General features: G+C 40.4%; 1 protein-coding gene across 2 annotated transcripts in view; it reads left to right on the forward strand.

The window, feature by feature from the left end:
- Positions 1 to 13,149, forward strand: part of RNF128 (ring finger protein 128) — a 119,607-nt gene that overhangs the window by 45,688 nt on the left and 60,770 nt on the right. The window contains exon 1 of one of the 2 annotated variants that reach the window (XM_024551647.4): positions 11,222 to 11,946. The exons of the other annotated variant lie outside the window; for it this stretch is intronic. Within the exon in view, the coding sequence (XP_024407415.2) occupies positions 11,454 to 11,946 (493 nt within the window). The 5' untranslated portion in view covers positions 11,222 to 11,453. Of the gene's footprint in view, positions 1 to 11,221; positions 11,947 to 13,149 lie in introns of those variants that run through there. 2 annotated transcript variants of the gene reach the window in all.

Raw genomic sequence — 13,149 nt, forward strand, 5'->3', positions numbered from 1 at the left:
AGGCAGGGCAGCAAAATTACCTGCAGGCAAAACTATTACTCTACTTGTAAAACAGCTTGAATCAAAAACCCGCAATGGATGTCCACTGTCTAACAAATCAAGAGCAAATTCCTAAATATGTTATTTGAGGTCAAGAAAGTCCTAGTCTACCTTTGCTTTCCTGTCTCCTCCTCCTACTCCTCTGATGCTCCAGCCAAGCTTAATGTTCTCCAAATCTGCTCTGCTCTGTTTTGACTCGGAGCTTTTTTTTCCTGCTATACATCCTTTACTGAAATATCTTACTTCACCATGTGAACTTATAAAAGCCCCACCTATTCCTCAAGCCCCTGCTCAAATGTTACTTTCTCCATGAAGTGTCACCTAATTCCTTGAGTCAGAGCAAACAGTCTGTCCTGTATTTTCATACTGGGCCCATCTTTCTGACCACTCTTTTGTTTAAATATCATGCCAACATATTAACATTGATGAATCTCAAATGCATTGTGCTAAGTGAAAGAAGCCAGACACAAATAAATATACACTGAATGATTTCAGTGAAATTCTAGAAAAGGTAAAATCATAGGGACAAAGGAAAGACAAGAGGTTGCCAGGAGATAAGCATGGGGGGAAGGGTTTGCTTATAAAGGCACAGCACAAAGAATTTGGGGGGTGATAAAACTATTCTATATCTTGATTATGGCAGTGACTAGATGATGGTATATTTTTCTCAAAACTTATAGAACTGTACATTGAAAAGGATGAATTTTACTCTTGGTAAATTACACATTAAAAACAGTGAAAAATCCATACCCCCAGCCAGCAAATTAGTCAGTCTGTCCTCCAGTTCTTATTATCAATTTACTTGCTCTTCAGACATACTCTAATGTGCCAGGCTAAGAGCTCAGCCACAAAAAAGAAAAATACATGGTCCCTCCTCTCAAGGAATGCAGTCTCTGATAAAGGAGAAAGGAGAAAGGTAAATAAATAAATGCAACATAGTATGGAAATGCTATATATAATACAGGTATGTGTCAGATACAATGGAAGTGAAAAGGGAACAGTGGTCAGATAAGCCTAGATTGTTGAAGGCCTAGCTTTCCAAATTTAGAAATTTATATTTAATTCAATATGTAATGAAAAGTGACAATCATAGCTATGTTTTAGAAAGTATAATATGACGGTAATATGAAGAATGACTTGGAGTAGGAGAGAGGTTAAAAGCAAGGAAATTTATTAGAAGGCTGTTTATAATAGTCTAAGAAAAAATTAATGTCACTTCTTTATTAGGAGGCAATTGAGATTCCACTGTGCTTTCAGTTAAAGCTTGTATTGCTGATAATCTAAATGCGTGTAGGCAAAAACAAAGAGAGGGCCCACAAAATTTGTCCTGATACAAATTTCCCCAACAGTCTTAAATACTTAATGGAAGGATTTTGTTGCATTCATCTTTTTATCTTCTTCTATCATAGGACTGTATAGACATTAGAAGTTCTAATAATGTTTATTATTCTAATGAATAAATCAGAGAATGGGTAAAATTTTAACAATTACTGAAACTCCAAAAGATAAAAATATTATTCCTGTAGGCCCAATTATACTTGTCACTTACAATTTTGTACGCCAGACAACCCAGAGGGTCAAGGCTAGTAAAAATGCTTATTCCTAAATTTGTATATTGACTGCACCAATCGGGTGGGATTAGTCTACCACATTTTCCCCCAGAAGGTCTGCTTGTTCTTTGCTTGTTCACTGCTACCTAACAACTTGCAGTGACAGGGGGTAAGATTTTGTTAAAAAGAAAGCTGGATATCAGCAGTCATTATAAATCCACTTTCCAGTATATTACTTTTAAGGAATTGACAATTATCTCTGTCTTGGAACTTGAAAATGCTTTACGTGAAGCATAACTGAGAGCACTGATAAAAGATAGCCTGCTTTATGGAATGTGCATGCTGAAAAGTTTTCATCCTGCCTTGAATCCAACAAGATAGAAGGTCCTAAAACCATCAGGGTGCTGTGCCCTAAACACCATGTAGGGCCCAAAACATATGATCTCATCACGGTTCTAAACACCTCCAACATCACCACTTATAAGAAAAATGAAGACATTTAATGAACTGGTGGGATAACTGAAGGTAAACTTCACAAGCCTCTTCTTCAAACAAACAAGAGCTTCAGGATTTCAATTTCTGCCTTTTTTTTCCCCTAAAAAGCAAATATTGCTGAGCCACCTCATTGCCTCTGGTGAAAGGCTTTCTGTGGCTCCAGAGTTAACAGCCTCGAGAATATTAAACAGACATTGACTTCTGCTCCTGATTAGTTTTCTTTTTTTTTATTGTTGTTCAATTACAGTCCCCATCTTCCCCCCATTACTCTCCCCTGACCTACCCATCTCCTTCACCTCCCACCCTCAATCTACCCCCATGTTGTTTTTGTCCATGGGTCCTTTATACATGTTTCCTGATGACCATTCCCCTTCCTTCCCTCCATTATCCCCCTCTTCCTTCCCTCTGGTTCCTGTCAGTTTGTTCCTTATTTCCTTGTCTCTGGTTCTATTGTGCTCACTTGTTTGTTTTGTTGATTAGGTTCCACTTATAGGTGAGATCATATGGTATTTGTCTTTCACCACCTGGCTGTTGAGGCTTGTTTTGTGTCCTATCATGTAGTCTATCTTTGAAAATGTTCCATGTGCATTTGAAAAGAATGTGTAGTTTGCTTCTTTGGGATGAAAGTCTATATATATATATATCAGTTAAGTCCATTTGATCTTGTGCAATGTCCTGAACTAGTTTTCTATGAAGAACATGAAGTATACTGATGCTATCTCTACCCTAAGTAACACAGAGAGAACTTAGCAATAAATGTGTACTTTCCGCCTGCTAACTGGAAGATAGTAGCTAAGGAAGAGTGATTTTATGGATTCCAGAGTGTACTGTAGTTCAAGGAACCTGAGCATTTTTCCTTTTGATGTTCCCATTAGTACTTTTCCTTGTTAAAGTTCCTATACTGCATGATTTGTGGGGAAATCAAACCAAGTAATTTTGGTAGCCATAAAATACCCTTTTGTTGAAGACCTGCTTGTCCGTTACCTGTTTCCTGTGACCAACATCAGCAGAAGAGTTACCAAATTCTTAATTACTGTGTAAATCATGAGTGGTAAGCCAGACGATTTTAGTTGTTTTAACTATGTGCTAGCACCTTGTCACTTATTGCCAGATGCTTGTTTACTCCTAGTTATTGATCAATTTTGAGCTGTGACCAGGTGCAGCTAATCCTAATGCATATAGTTGGCAGCTGTGAATTTGTGACTTTGCCCCTTGGAATACAAAGGCTGCTTTTACTCACACTCAGGCAGACTTTAGCTTCTAAAGGACAAGCCGTGGCCTTAGTAAGTGATTGTGATTATGCACTACAATATAAGTATGATTATTCTTAAATTGTTTTTCAGAAGCCCCAGCTTTTCTGGGAATTATCAAATTTGGTTCCTATTAAGAAAGAATCCCATTTTGTCTGTATGTTAAAATAAACTCACTGCACATGTGCATTTTAAGAACTTAAGCCCTACCTAATTTAGTAAACCGATCATATCAATGCCTGCCAGGCCCACTTTCTTCTTCAGCTCATTTGTCCTGGGCAGTGGCAAGATCATAGATATTTATTTTACATATACGGTTTAATTTGTTAAGCTTTAATGTGAAGATTAAGTGGTTCAAAATATATCTATACAAGTTTTCATTATTATTATCTCTATTTTGTAGTTGATAAAGAAGAAAGAGAAATTTCCTCAGTGTCACATGACCAGTCAACAGCATATTTAAAAATAACAGAGACTAGAATGGGGGAGTTGTGTGGCTCTAGTCTACTGAGTAGTATGAATGGATTGGAATTAAACCTCAAACATGGTCTTCTGTTGGACACAATTCATAAAAAAAAAAACATTTTTCTCTTGTAGTTTCCCCCAAGTTTTTAAAATAACATGCACATAAATTTATTGTGGTCACATACTTTATTGTTTTGAAATCTTCGTCTTACTAGAAACCTGAAAAGGAAGGACAGGAGATAGCATGAGACCAGATGAGCTTCCCCAGTAGATTGCCCTGATAATGCAATGCAGGGTAAAAACCATTCATGTCCATTGTTCCCTGCAGCAGCTCCCCTGACTAACCTTTCCCTGAAGCCATTCCTGCCCCCATGCCTTGGGCCCTCCCCGGCACTTATTCCTCTTTAGCTATCTGGCATCCCCTACATCATCTCCCCAAACTCAAGATAACTGACTTGATCCCCTAGTACCAATCAAGTCAACACAATTTAGCTCAAATTTTCTATATTGTCCTCAATCAATACAAGTTCGTTCTGTAATAGTTTTCATCAGTGGACATAAAGCACCCTTTCTGCACATAATACAGGTTTAGGCACTCTTCTCCACACTCTCACGTGAGCGAGTACATACAGCTGAAGATGTAGACACATGTACATGATGATGAGGCACTGTACTAAATAGTGTACACCCCATAATCTTTGTTACCTACAATTTCTGGGGCTGTTCAGCAGAAAAGCAGAGCCCTTTAGTGAGGGGTTTATTAGTGTGCTAAAATGTGTTACTAGATGTGGCTGAAAAACACCCATTCTTTCCTACTTGTAAGAAAGGTAGTACAACAAAGGGAAAATGACATAGAATTTGGAGTCAAACATACTCCCATGTGAATTCCACCTCTGCCACTTACTAGCTGTGTGAACTTGGGCAAGATACTACACCTCTCTCTGCCTCATTGTCCTCATCTGAAAGATGGGAATTATTATATGGTAGAATTGTATTACCCATTGTAAGAGTCAAATTATATAATTAATGCATATGAAATGTCTGAATATGTTTCCTTCCTACCTCTGCTTTTGAAGGTAGTGTTGTATGGAGTGGAAAGTGCTGTAATGAGAAGAGTGTAGTTTTGTACTAAGACATGGGGGTCAAATTCTAATTGTCATTTGGTTGCCTTGGGTTATCTCAGCAAGTTACTTAATTTGAACCTCAGTTTCTTCTCTAACATGTAGCATAATAATACTTATGCCATAGGTATAAAATACCTGGCCCAGAGTAGGTTCTCAATGTTAGCTGTTAGTGTTATGGGTATGAAAAGATTCTTCTCAGTTTCAGATATAGCATATCTACTGTTGTAAAGCTCCTCTCTGAAATTCTGCCTTTTGAATGCATGAAAGCTTTGTTTTTTAAAAAAATTCCCCTTTTTCTAAGGGTTGTATACCTACTTGTGCTGATAAAGGTTTACTTGCATTTACAAGTGATGTTATATTATTTGAAAGTATGCTGCAGCATCCCATTTGGCTTTTCATTTTGTTTTCTTTGGCTGCTTTCTTTCTGTACACCCCCGTCATTTTCTTCTTGGTGTTTGTATAGCAGCTGCATAGAGAGGACATTTATTGTCATCCCTTTTCCACACATTCTCTGCACCTATTTTGTCGAGTTGTGTGGCCACAGCATTGCTTAGATGCCAGGACACTAGTTGTCCCAGATGGTGCTTTTCCATTTACTTAATGGTGGGAAGCCAGATGTGATGCCTCATTTCTAACAGATGTATTAAAGGCTGAACAGTATAGTCCATTTCTGCACCTCTGCAGAGACTCAGTGTGACTGGAAACTTAATCGGCCACAATGGTGCCCTGCTGTTGCTTCTGCAGGATGCTGCTCTGTTTATCAGTTAATCATTAGATAATGCATTGCTCAGGACAGCTTTCTGTTCAGTATTGCTGATACAAACGTTTGGAAGGGCTAGCTTTTGTGGTAGGATTTGAGGAATTCAAAAAGGCTCCTGGCCCAAATACATCTCCCTTGCTGGTCACAGTGCCTGAAATGCATACAAGAAACATTTCACTTGAACTAACTTTCTTTGATATAAGGCAATGTTGAAGTACAAATGCCAGTCTCCAGAGGGAAGATACTGAATCACTATTCAGGTATTAATACTTAGAGACAGAATTGCATTGAAATCCTCATTCTGTTACTAGCTACATGATCTTAGATAACTTGTTAATTCTCTCTGAGCCAATTTCCTCTTCTGAAAATTGTCATAATGATTGATGATTGTGAAAATCAAATGAAATGATGCATGCAAAGCCCATAATTAATGCTCAATGAGCAGTTCTTAGCCTTAAGGACAGAAGGACCCTGAGGGAACACATATAGTAAATTTGGTTTGAGGACCAGGAATCAGGTGAGGCCTGGTACAAGGAAACTGCTCAACCCAAAGGCCCTGGCGGGGTGGTGATACAGTCAACAAGTAGCACAGAAACTCTGGAGACATGGGGTTGGAAGAGTCAGGTGGGAGGAAGAGGAAGGACTGAAACAAAGTCAAACAATACTTGTAAGAACTTTGCTACATGAAAAGTGTAATACTACTCAAGATGTAATACTTTGTGAGGTAGTAATCTCTGAATGTGTTCAAGCAGAGGGTGGGTGCTGGCTACATATCAGGAATACTCTAGTCTACCCCAGGGCTTCTCAAACTTACAAATCACCTGTGAATCTTATTAAAATGCAGATTCTGATTCAGCAGGTCTGAGGAGGGACCCAAGATTCTTCACTTTTTATAAGCTCCATGATGCTGTTGCTGCTGTTTCCCATTAACAGACCTCATTCCTAGCCAGGCTCTGCTGCAGTATGAAAAGAAATCACACCAAGACAGAGGTGTATGGTTGGGGAAAGTCAATTACCCAGGCAACTCTTCATAGAGTGGAAGAACTTTGATGCAGTCAGGTTCTTAGCTTTGTAAGCTTTGAGATTTGATTTGAAGTGCAACCAGAAGCAGGATTCCTGAGGACTGACTCACACTTACGCAAATTCACAAGACACCAATATATAAGCCAGAATGCTAGTTGATTAATTTATAATGAGAAGTATAAGTTTCAAGTTGACCAGATACTAGTGTTTACCCATCAGTGCATTATCTCCCCATAGGCATATTTATATGAGGAGCTAAATGATAATAAGAAGATTGCTTGATGTGGATGGCTTTGTAGCAAGGGGAATTCATGGGATGATTTTAATGGTTCATGTCATCAAGCTATGATAGTCTGATCCCTCCATCACCACAATTGGGCCAGACCTCCAGAATAGTCCTTGGAATGTTAGCTTCCTCACTAGTCTCGCTGTGTCCTGTTTGCCCTCATACAATTCAGGGGATCTATTTAGTGCTAGGTCTGATCATATTCATTTGTTCCACATACTTTAATATAAATTCACAATTTTAAACTCATCATTTCAAAAAAGTTTAAGATATAGAGAGAAATTGAAAAATAGTACATTAAGCACTTACATATCCACCACCTGGATTTAATAATTATTATTTTGCCATATTTACTTTATGTATATGTGTGCAAATGTGTTTGAATATGTATTGTGGCCATACTCATTAACATATTGTAGTTTTCTAAACTCTTCATGTTCTGGCACAACCTACTCGACCAGTGTTAGTTTCCTTGGCTCCCCTTTTGCAACTTATATCCCCACCATACTTGACTACTGAATGTGGCATTCTTGTGTAATATACTATTTCTTGTCTGCATATCCTTACTCTCTTTGCTTGGTTAATTCTATTTGTTCTTAAAGAATCAGCCACACCCATGTAGCCATAGAATCCTATGCTTTTCTCAGTCATAACATTTATTACACTGTACCATTATTATCTGTTTACCTCTCTGATTTTCCTATTAAACTGTGAACACATTGGGGGCAGGGACTGTTTCTTTTGTCTCTGTGTACTCATGACTCTCCAGTGTATTTCACTTAGTAGGTGTTCAGTAACCAGAATATCCAACTGTCTACCAGACAGTTCTACATAGCTACATCATAGGTACCTCAAAATCAACATTTCAACATTAAAGTAATCTCTCCCCCCTACCTACTCTATACACTTATAAACTTCTTTCTGATTAATAAAGTGTCATCCAGTCTTCCAAGCCAAAAACCTCAGAGAAATCCTAACGCTTCCCTCGCGTTCATTCTCTAAACAAGTCCTTTTGATTCTACCTCCAAAATACATTCCCAAATTGTCTATTTATCTTCATTCTCACTACCTGTCTAGTTCAGGCAGCCTTCATCTCTCATCTGGAGCACTGCCAACAACTTTCTATCTTCTACTCTTGTCCCCTGCAATCTATTATTCACAGAGAAGCCATAATAATGTCCAAACTTCAAATCTGATTATATATTACTCCATTATTAAACCCTAATTTTATTATTGCTTGCTTTTGGATAAAGTCCAAACTCCCTAGCTTTACCCAAAGGACTCTCAAGAAGTGTCCCCTGTGGACCTCTAGAACTTTATCTCTTGTGCTCTGGGTAGCATCCAACCATGTTGTGTTTATAGAGACTGCAGTGCTTGTTACCCAAGATTTTCAGTTTCATGCCTTAACACTTTTCCTTGCACTGCTCTCTGCCTAAAAAGGCTAATCCTCTCAAACTCAGCACAGGTGTAACCTCTGTAAAGCTTTTCCTTATTTCCGAGTCTGGGTTGGATTCCTCTTCTCTACACCCACTACTGCCCTATGCATACCTCTATCAGAGCATTTATGCTATATGCATATAGCACTCTATACTGCAGTCATCAGTTTGCTTGTTTGTTTCATCAAAGTTAACTCATGAGCTTTTTGAGAGCAGAGTAAATTTCTTGAATTTTTACTCCAATGCTTAGCCCATGGCTGGTATACAGTAGATGTGCAATAAATATTTGTTCGAGAAAAGAATGAGTGAAGTTAACAAATATCTCTCCAGATGTAATTTTCGTAGGTACTTTAGAAAAGATATCTTTTATTTTGAACACATTGCTTCTCCATGGTACAATATGGTTGACTGTCATGCAGGTAACATTGAATTTTGAAAGCTCTTCAGTAACAAATTCAAACAATTTTTGGAATTGTACCATTTCTGAGAGGTGGCTGATCCTACCATTTTCTTTTCCCATAGCTAATTTTTCTCTTAGAGATTCAAATCATCAGTAGTTAGGAGTTCCATGTTATTGGTCCCATATACCTACCCCCTTGGCCTCTAAAGTCCCTTTCAGCACCTAGGGTTCATGTTGCACAGAATTGCCCATTTATTTGAATTCTAGGTGCTTTTTGGTTATGACGTTAACTTTCCACTAGGTTTCTCTCAAGCTATAAAAGTATCAAGTGCAGAATTGTCCCATGCTTACTTTTTGGGAATAATATTGATTAAGTAAATGCCAGGCCTGCACTTAGGGGAGTGATTGGTTGATCAGGAATTTAACAAATGTTCGGCTGGACAAAGTAATTTATGTTTCTTTGAACTGAAAAAGTGTCTAAATCTGAATATTCTGAACATCATTGTCTCTGATTATTATCTCAAAGTAACAAGTTGATTATTTCAAAAGTATCAGGCCCTGAACCTGCTTAATAGTAGTATTTAAAGATAGAATTTTTACATTCTGCTTAGCACTGTTTTAAGTACTTTACATGTGTAAACTCATTTAATCATTTGAACAACTCTAAGAGGTGGCTAAAATGGGGACATTTTACAGATGATAAGGAAAGTGAGGCACAGAGAAGTAATTTTCCCAAGGTCAAAAATTATCTGAAACCAGGTATATTAATTCATTTAATCCAATGTGTATTTATTGAGCACCTACTAAATGTAATAACCAACAAAGTGCATAAAAATTGACCATTCAAAGTAAGGAGAAATCATAATGCAATATGAGGGGCCCCCCCGAAAACCAGAATAATCTCTGGAGGGCAGACCCCTTGTAGTACAGACTTCCCCCACTAGGTGAGTGTTCTAGGAACCCATCTGTATCAGTGTAACAGCTGGTGGTGTTGTGAGAGGTTGCATTCACTTTAGTGAATTTTTTTTTTAAGATTTACTGGAGTACCAGCCCATGCGGTACTCAACGTTCAGCAGTTTTTGAGCAAAAAACAGCATGATCCCTGTGCCTCACCATTTGTATACATTCCATCTCGCCCCAAGCGATTTTTTGTTTTGTTTCCCTGGGTGAAAAAAGTCCTCAAAGAGAAATGTTTTGCTAATGTGAAAGAGGTGAAACAAAAAACAGCAGAAGCACTAAAAGGCATCAAAATCGAGTTCAAAAGCTGTTTTGAGCAGTGGGAAAAATGTCTCAATAAGTGTATTTCACCAAATGGAGAGTACTTTGAAGGTGACTGAAGATTAAACATGTAAGAAATAAATACACAATTTTTTATAAATAAATTCTGGTGCTTTTTAAAAGATTTCATTTATTTATTTTTAGAGAGAGGGGAAGGGAAGGAGAAAGAGGAAAGAAACATCAATGTGTGGTTGTCTTCCACGTGCCCCCCACTGGTGACCTGGCCCACAACCCAGGCTTGTGCCCTGACTGGGAATGGAACAAGTGACCCCTTGGTTCACAGGCCGGCACTCAATCCACTGAGCCACACCAGTCAGGGCTAAATTCCATTTTTGTGGGTGTCCTCCGTCATAGTGCCATGAATAAATTGCCAAGGTGAGTCACGCTTCTTTTAGTTAATGAGAAACGGAAAAAAGACGGTAGTACCTAAGGTCATGAATTGTGCGGACATATCCATTTGGATAAACTTGGTTCATAAAAGACAAAGAAAAAATGCTTAGTTGTGACATGTGTGAAAACATAAGTCTTTTTTTGAGGACTGAGATTACTTTTTGAGGGGGACTCCGATGCAGTATATTTAGCATGGGGTAAGGGTAAGAAGGAAATACACAGATATGACCCTTGTTTGGAGGAGGAAAGGAGAAAGGTTCATTAAAAAAAAAAAAAAAAGTAAATTGCTCTTCCATACCTGCCCCTCCCCCACTCAGAGACTCCGTAAAGAGCCTGCCCCCAGCACCACCCACCTAATCAAATTCTTTTGACTACAACCCAGACCCTCCGTATCTGTGCTTTTTAGAAGTACCTTCACTTTCTGGTACCGTAAGCCTGAAACGCACCTCAGACAAATGCGAAGATTAAAAAAAAAATGTGTTTCTGAAATTCGGAACGAATTCGAATGTTACCAAAGAACATTTTTATGTTCGCAGATTCTATAGTTCCTCACCTGTGCATTTTCTCTAAAACCACTGGACACACCTGGCCACTGCCTCAGATCCTACTCTAATGCCTATTCATTCTGTTACCCTTTTAAGAGGCGGATCCCGTAGTTTCCTTTCCTCCCTCCCAGCCACCTCTACCCCCAGTCGGTTGGGCGGAGCTTCATGCCAAAGCCCCAGAGCCCCACGCTGCTGCAGCCGCAGTGAAGAGTACTGGAGCAGCAAAGAGCTGCATCTGCGGCAACATCTGTACCGAAAGCTACGTGCCTCTAGGCTCAACCCAGCTCGCCGCTGGCGCCAATCTCACCCCGCCTCCTCCCCACCTGTCGCGCACCTGGTCAAGGGCAAAGTCTTGACGTGAGCGAGGAGGGCGCGTGTCACCGGCCTTAGAGAACCGCAGAGCGCGCGCGCCATGGGGCCACCGCCCTGGGCTGGGGTCTCCTGCCGCGATGGCTGCGGCTTTTCCCGATTGCTGACGTGGTGCTTCCTGCTGGCCCTGAGTCCCTGTGCCCCCGGCTCCCGAGTAGCTGAAGCTGTGTGGACAGCGTACCTCAACGTGTCCTGGCGGGCTCCACACACCGGAGTGAACCGCACCGTGTGGGAGCTGAGCGAGGAGGGCGTGTACGGCCAGGATTCGCCGCTCCAGCCTGTGGCTGGGGTTTTGGTACCGCCTGACGGACCCGGGGCGCTCAATGCTTGTAACCCGCACACGAATTTCACGGTACCCACGGTCCCAGGGGACTGGGGAAGCACCGTGCAAGTCTCTTGGCTGGCCCTCATCCAGCGCGGAGGGGGCTGCACCTTCGCAGACAAGATCCATCTGGCTTATGAGAGAGGGGCATCAGGAGCCGTCATCTTTAACTTCCCTGGGACCCGCAATGAGGTCATCCCTATGTCTCACCCCGGTGAGTGCGGCTACTAAATTGTGCCCTTCCAAACCCCTTTCAAGGCCAGTTTCTCTTATTTTCCTCAGTGCTCTCTTCCTTCTATTTCCTTGTTCTGAAAGAAAAAGAATGCCCTTTCTGTCCCCACCAAATGAAGCAGGATCCTTTCCTCCCCGAGATTAACCCTGAGCGCGGGGGAGGTGGGGGGCTGGGCAGAAAAATCCTTTAGAATTTACCTCCGTGGTAGAAAAGAGTAAGACAAACAGAGTGTGGAAGCTGGCAACTCGAGAAGGAGTGTTGGGGCGCTTTGTGTCGCCTTTTCCTGATGTTTCACAAGGGTGGCTTGCATTTGATTAATTGGTGGTGGGCACTGGCTTTGAAATGACTTGGTAGAAGACTGCCTGGAAATCCTTTCCTCACTCTTTTCTGTTTGACAACCTCAGGCCTGCAGCAGATTTTCCCCTTGGCTCTCCCTGCTATTCTCTCCATGTTTCCTAGTATCAGGTACAAGATTGTGTTACTGTGCCCTGTTAACTTCATTGCAGTTGATGTGGAAAATTTACTTAGCTCTTGGGCTCTTCTCCACCCAGGGATCTCAGGTCCCAAGTGATTCCTGGTATCCATGTCTTCCTTTGCCTTTGAAAAATCTGATTTAGTGTCATTGCATGACAAAAGAGGTGATTAATATTATTGGAAAAAAAGAAGTTTATGTGTGAGGATAGCAAAGGCCTAGACTTTGGAATCAGTAGTCCAAGTGGGTCTTAAATTTGTGGAGATGATGTGGGTTACTATTTTGCCCTCTGCAGTTATCCTTCCAGAAACCTTTCCCCTAATTGTGATTAGGTATACAGACTATATGTATAGTGATCCTAAGCCCCAAAGAACAAAGAATAAGATTTTGAATGAAAAGGAAGCGACATAGTAGCAGAATATTGTAGTTGTTGAGAGCTGGGCCTCAGGTCAGGCCTTGGAATTCCAGGTTCATTGCCCTCTAGTCCTGTGACCTTGGACAACTTATCTGAAGCCTTTGAGTCTGGGTTCCCTCATCAATCAGATAGGAAAGAAATAAGAACTACTCCCATAGGTTTGCCTTGAGGGTGAAATGAAATAATGCCTATAGAGAATTTAACACATCATCCTCCTCAGTAAAGTTTAGCTAATAGGATTAGCCATTTAGGAGTCACTGGAGAGATGAATCTACTTATTTAAGTACTTAGAGGGTTT

Source organism: Desmodus rotundus, chromosome X (genome assembly GCF_022682495.2).
Source record: "Desmodus rotundus isolate HL8 chromosome X, HLdesRot8A.1, whole genome shotgun sequence".
In the NCBI taxonomy this organism is placed as follows: Eukaryota; Metazoa; Chordata; class Mammalia; order Chiroptera; family Phyllostomidae; genus Desmodus; species Desmodus rotundus.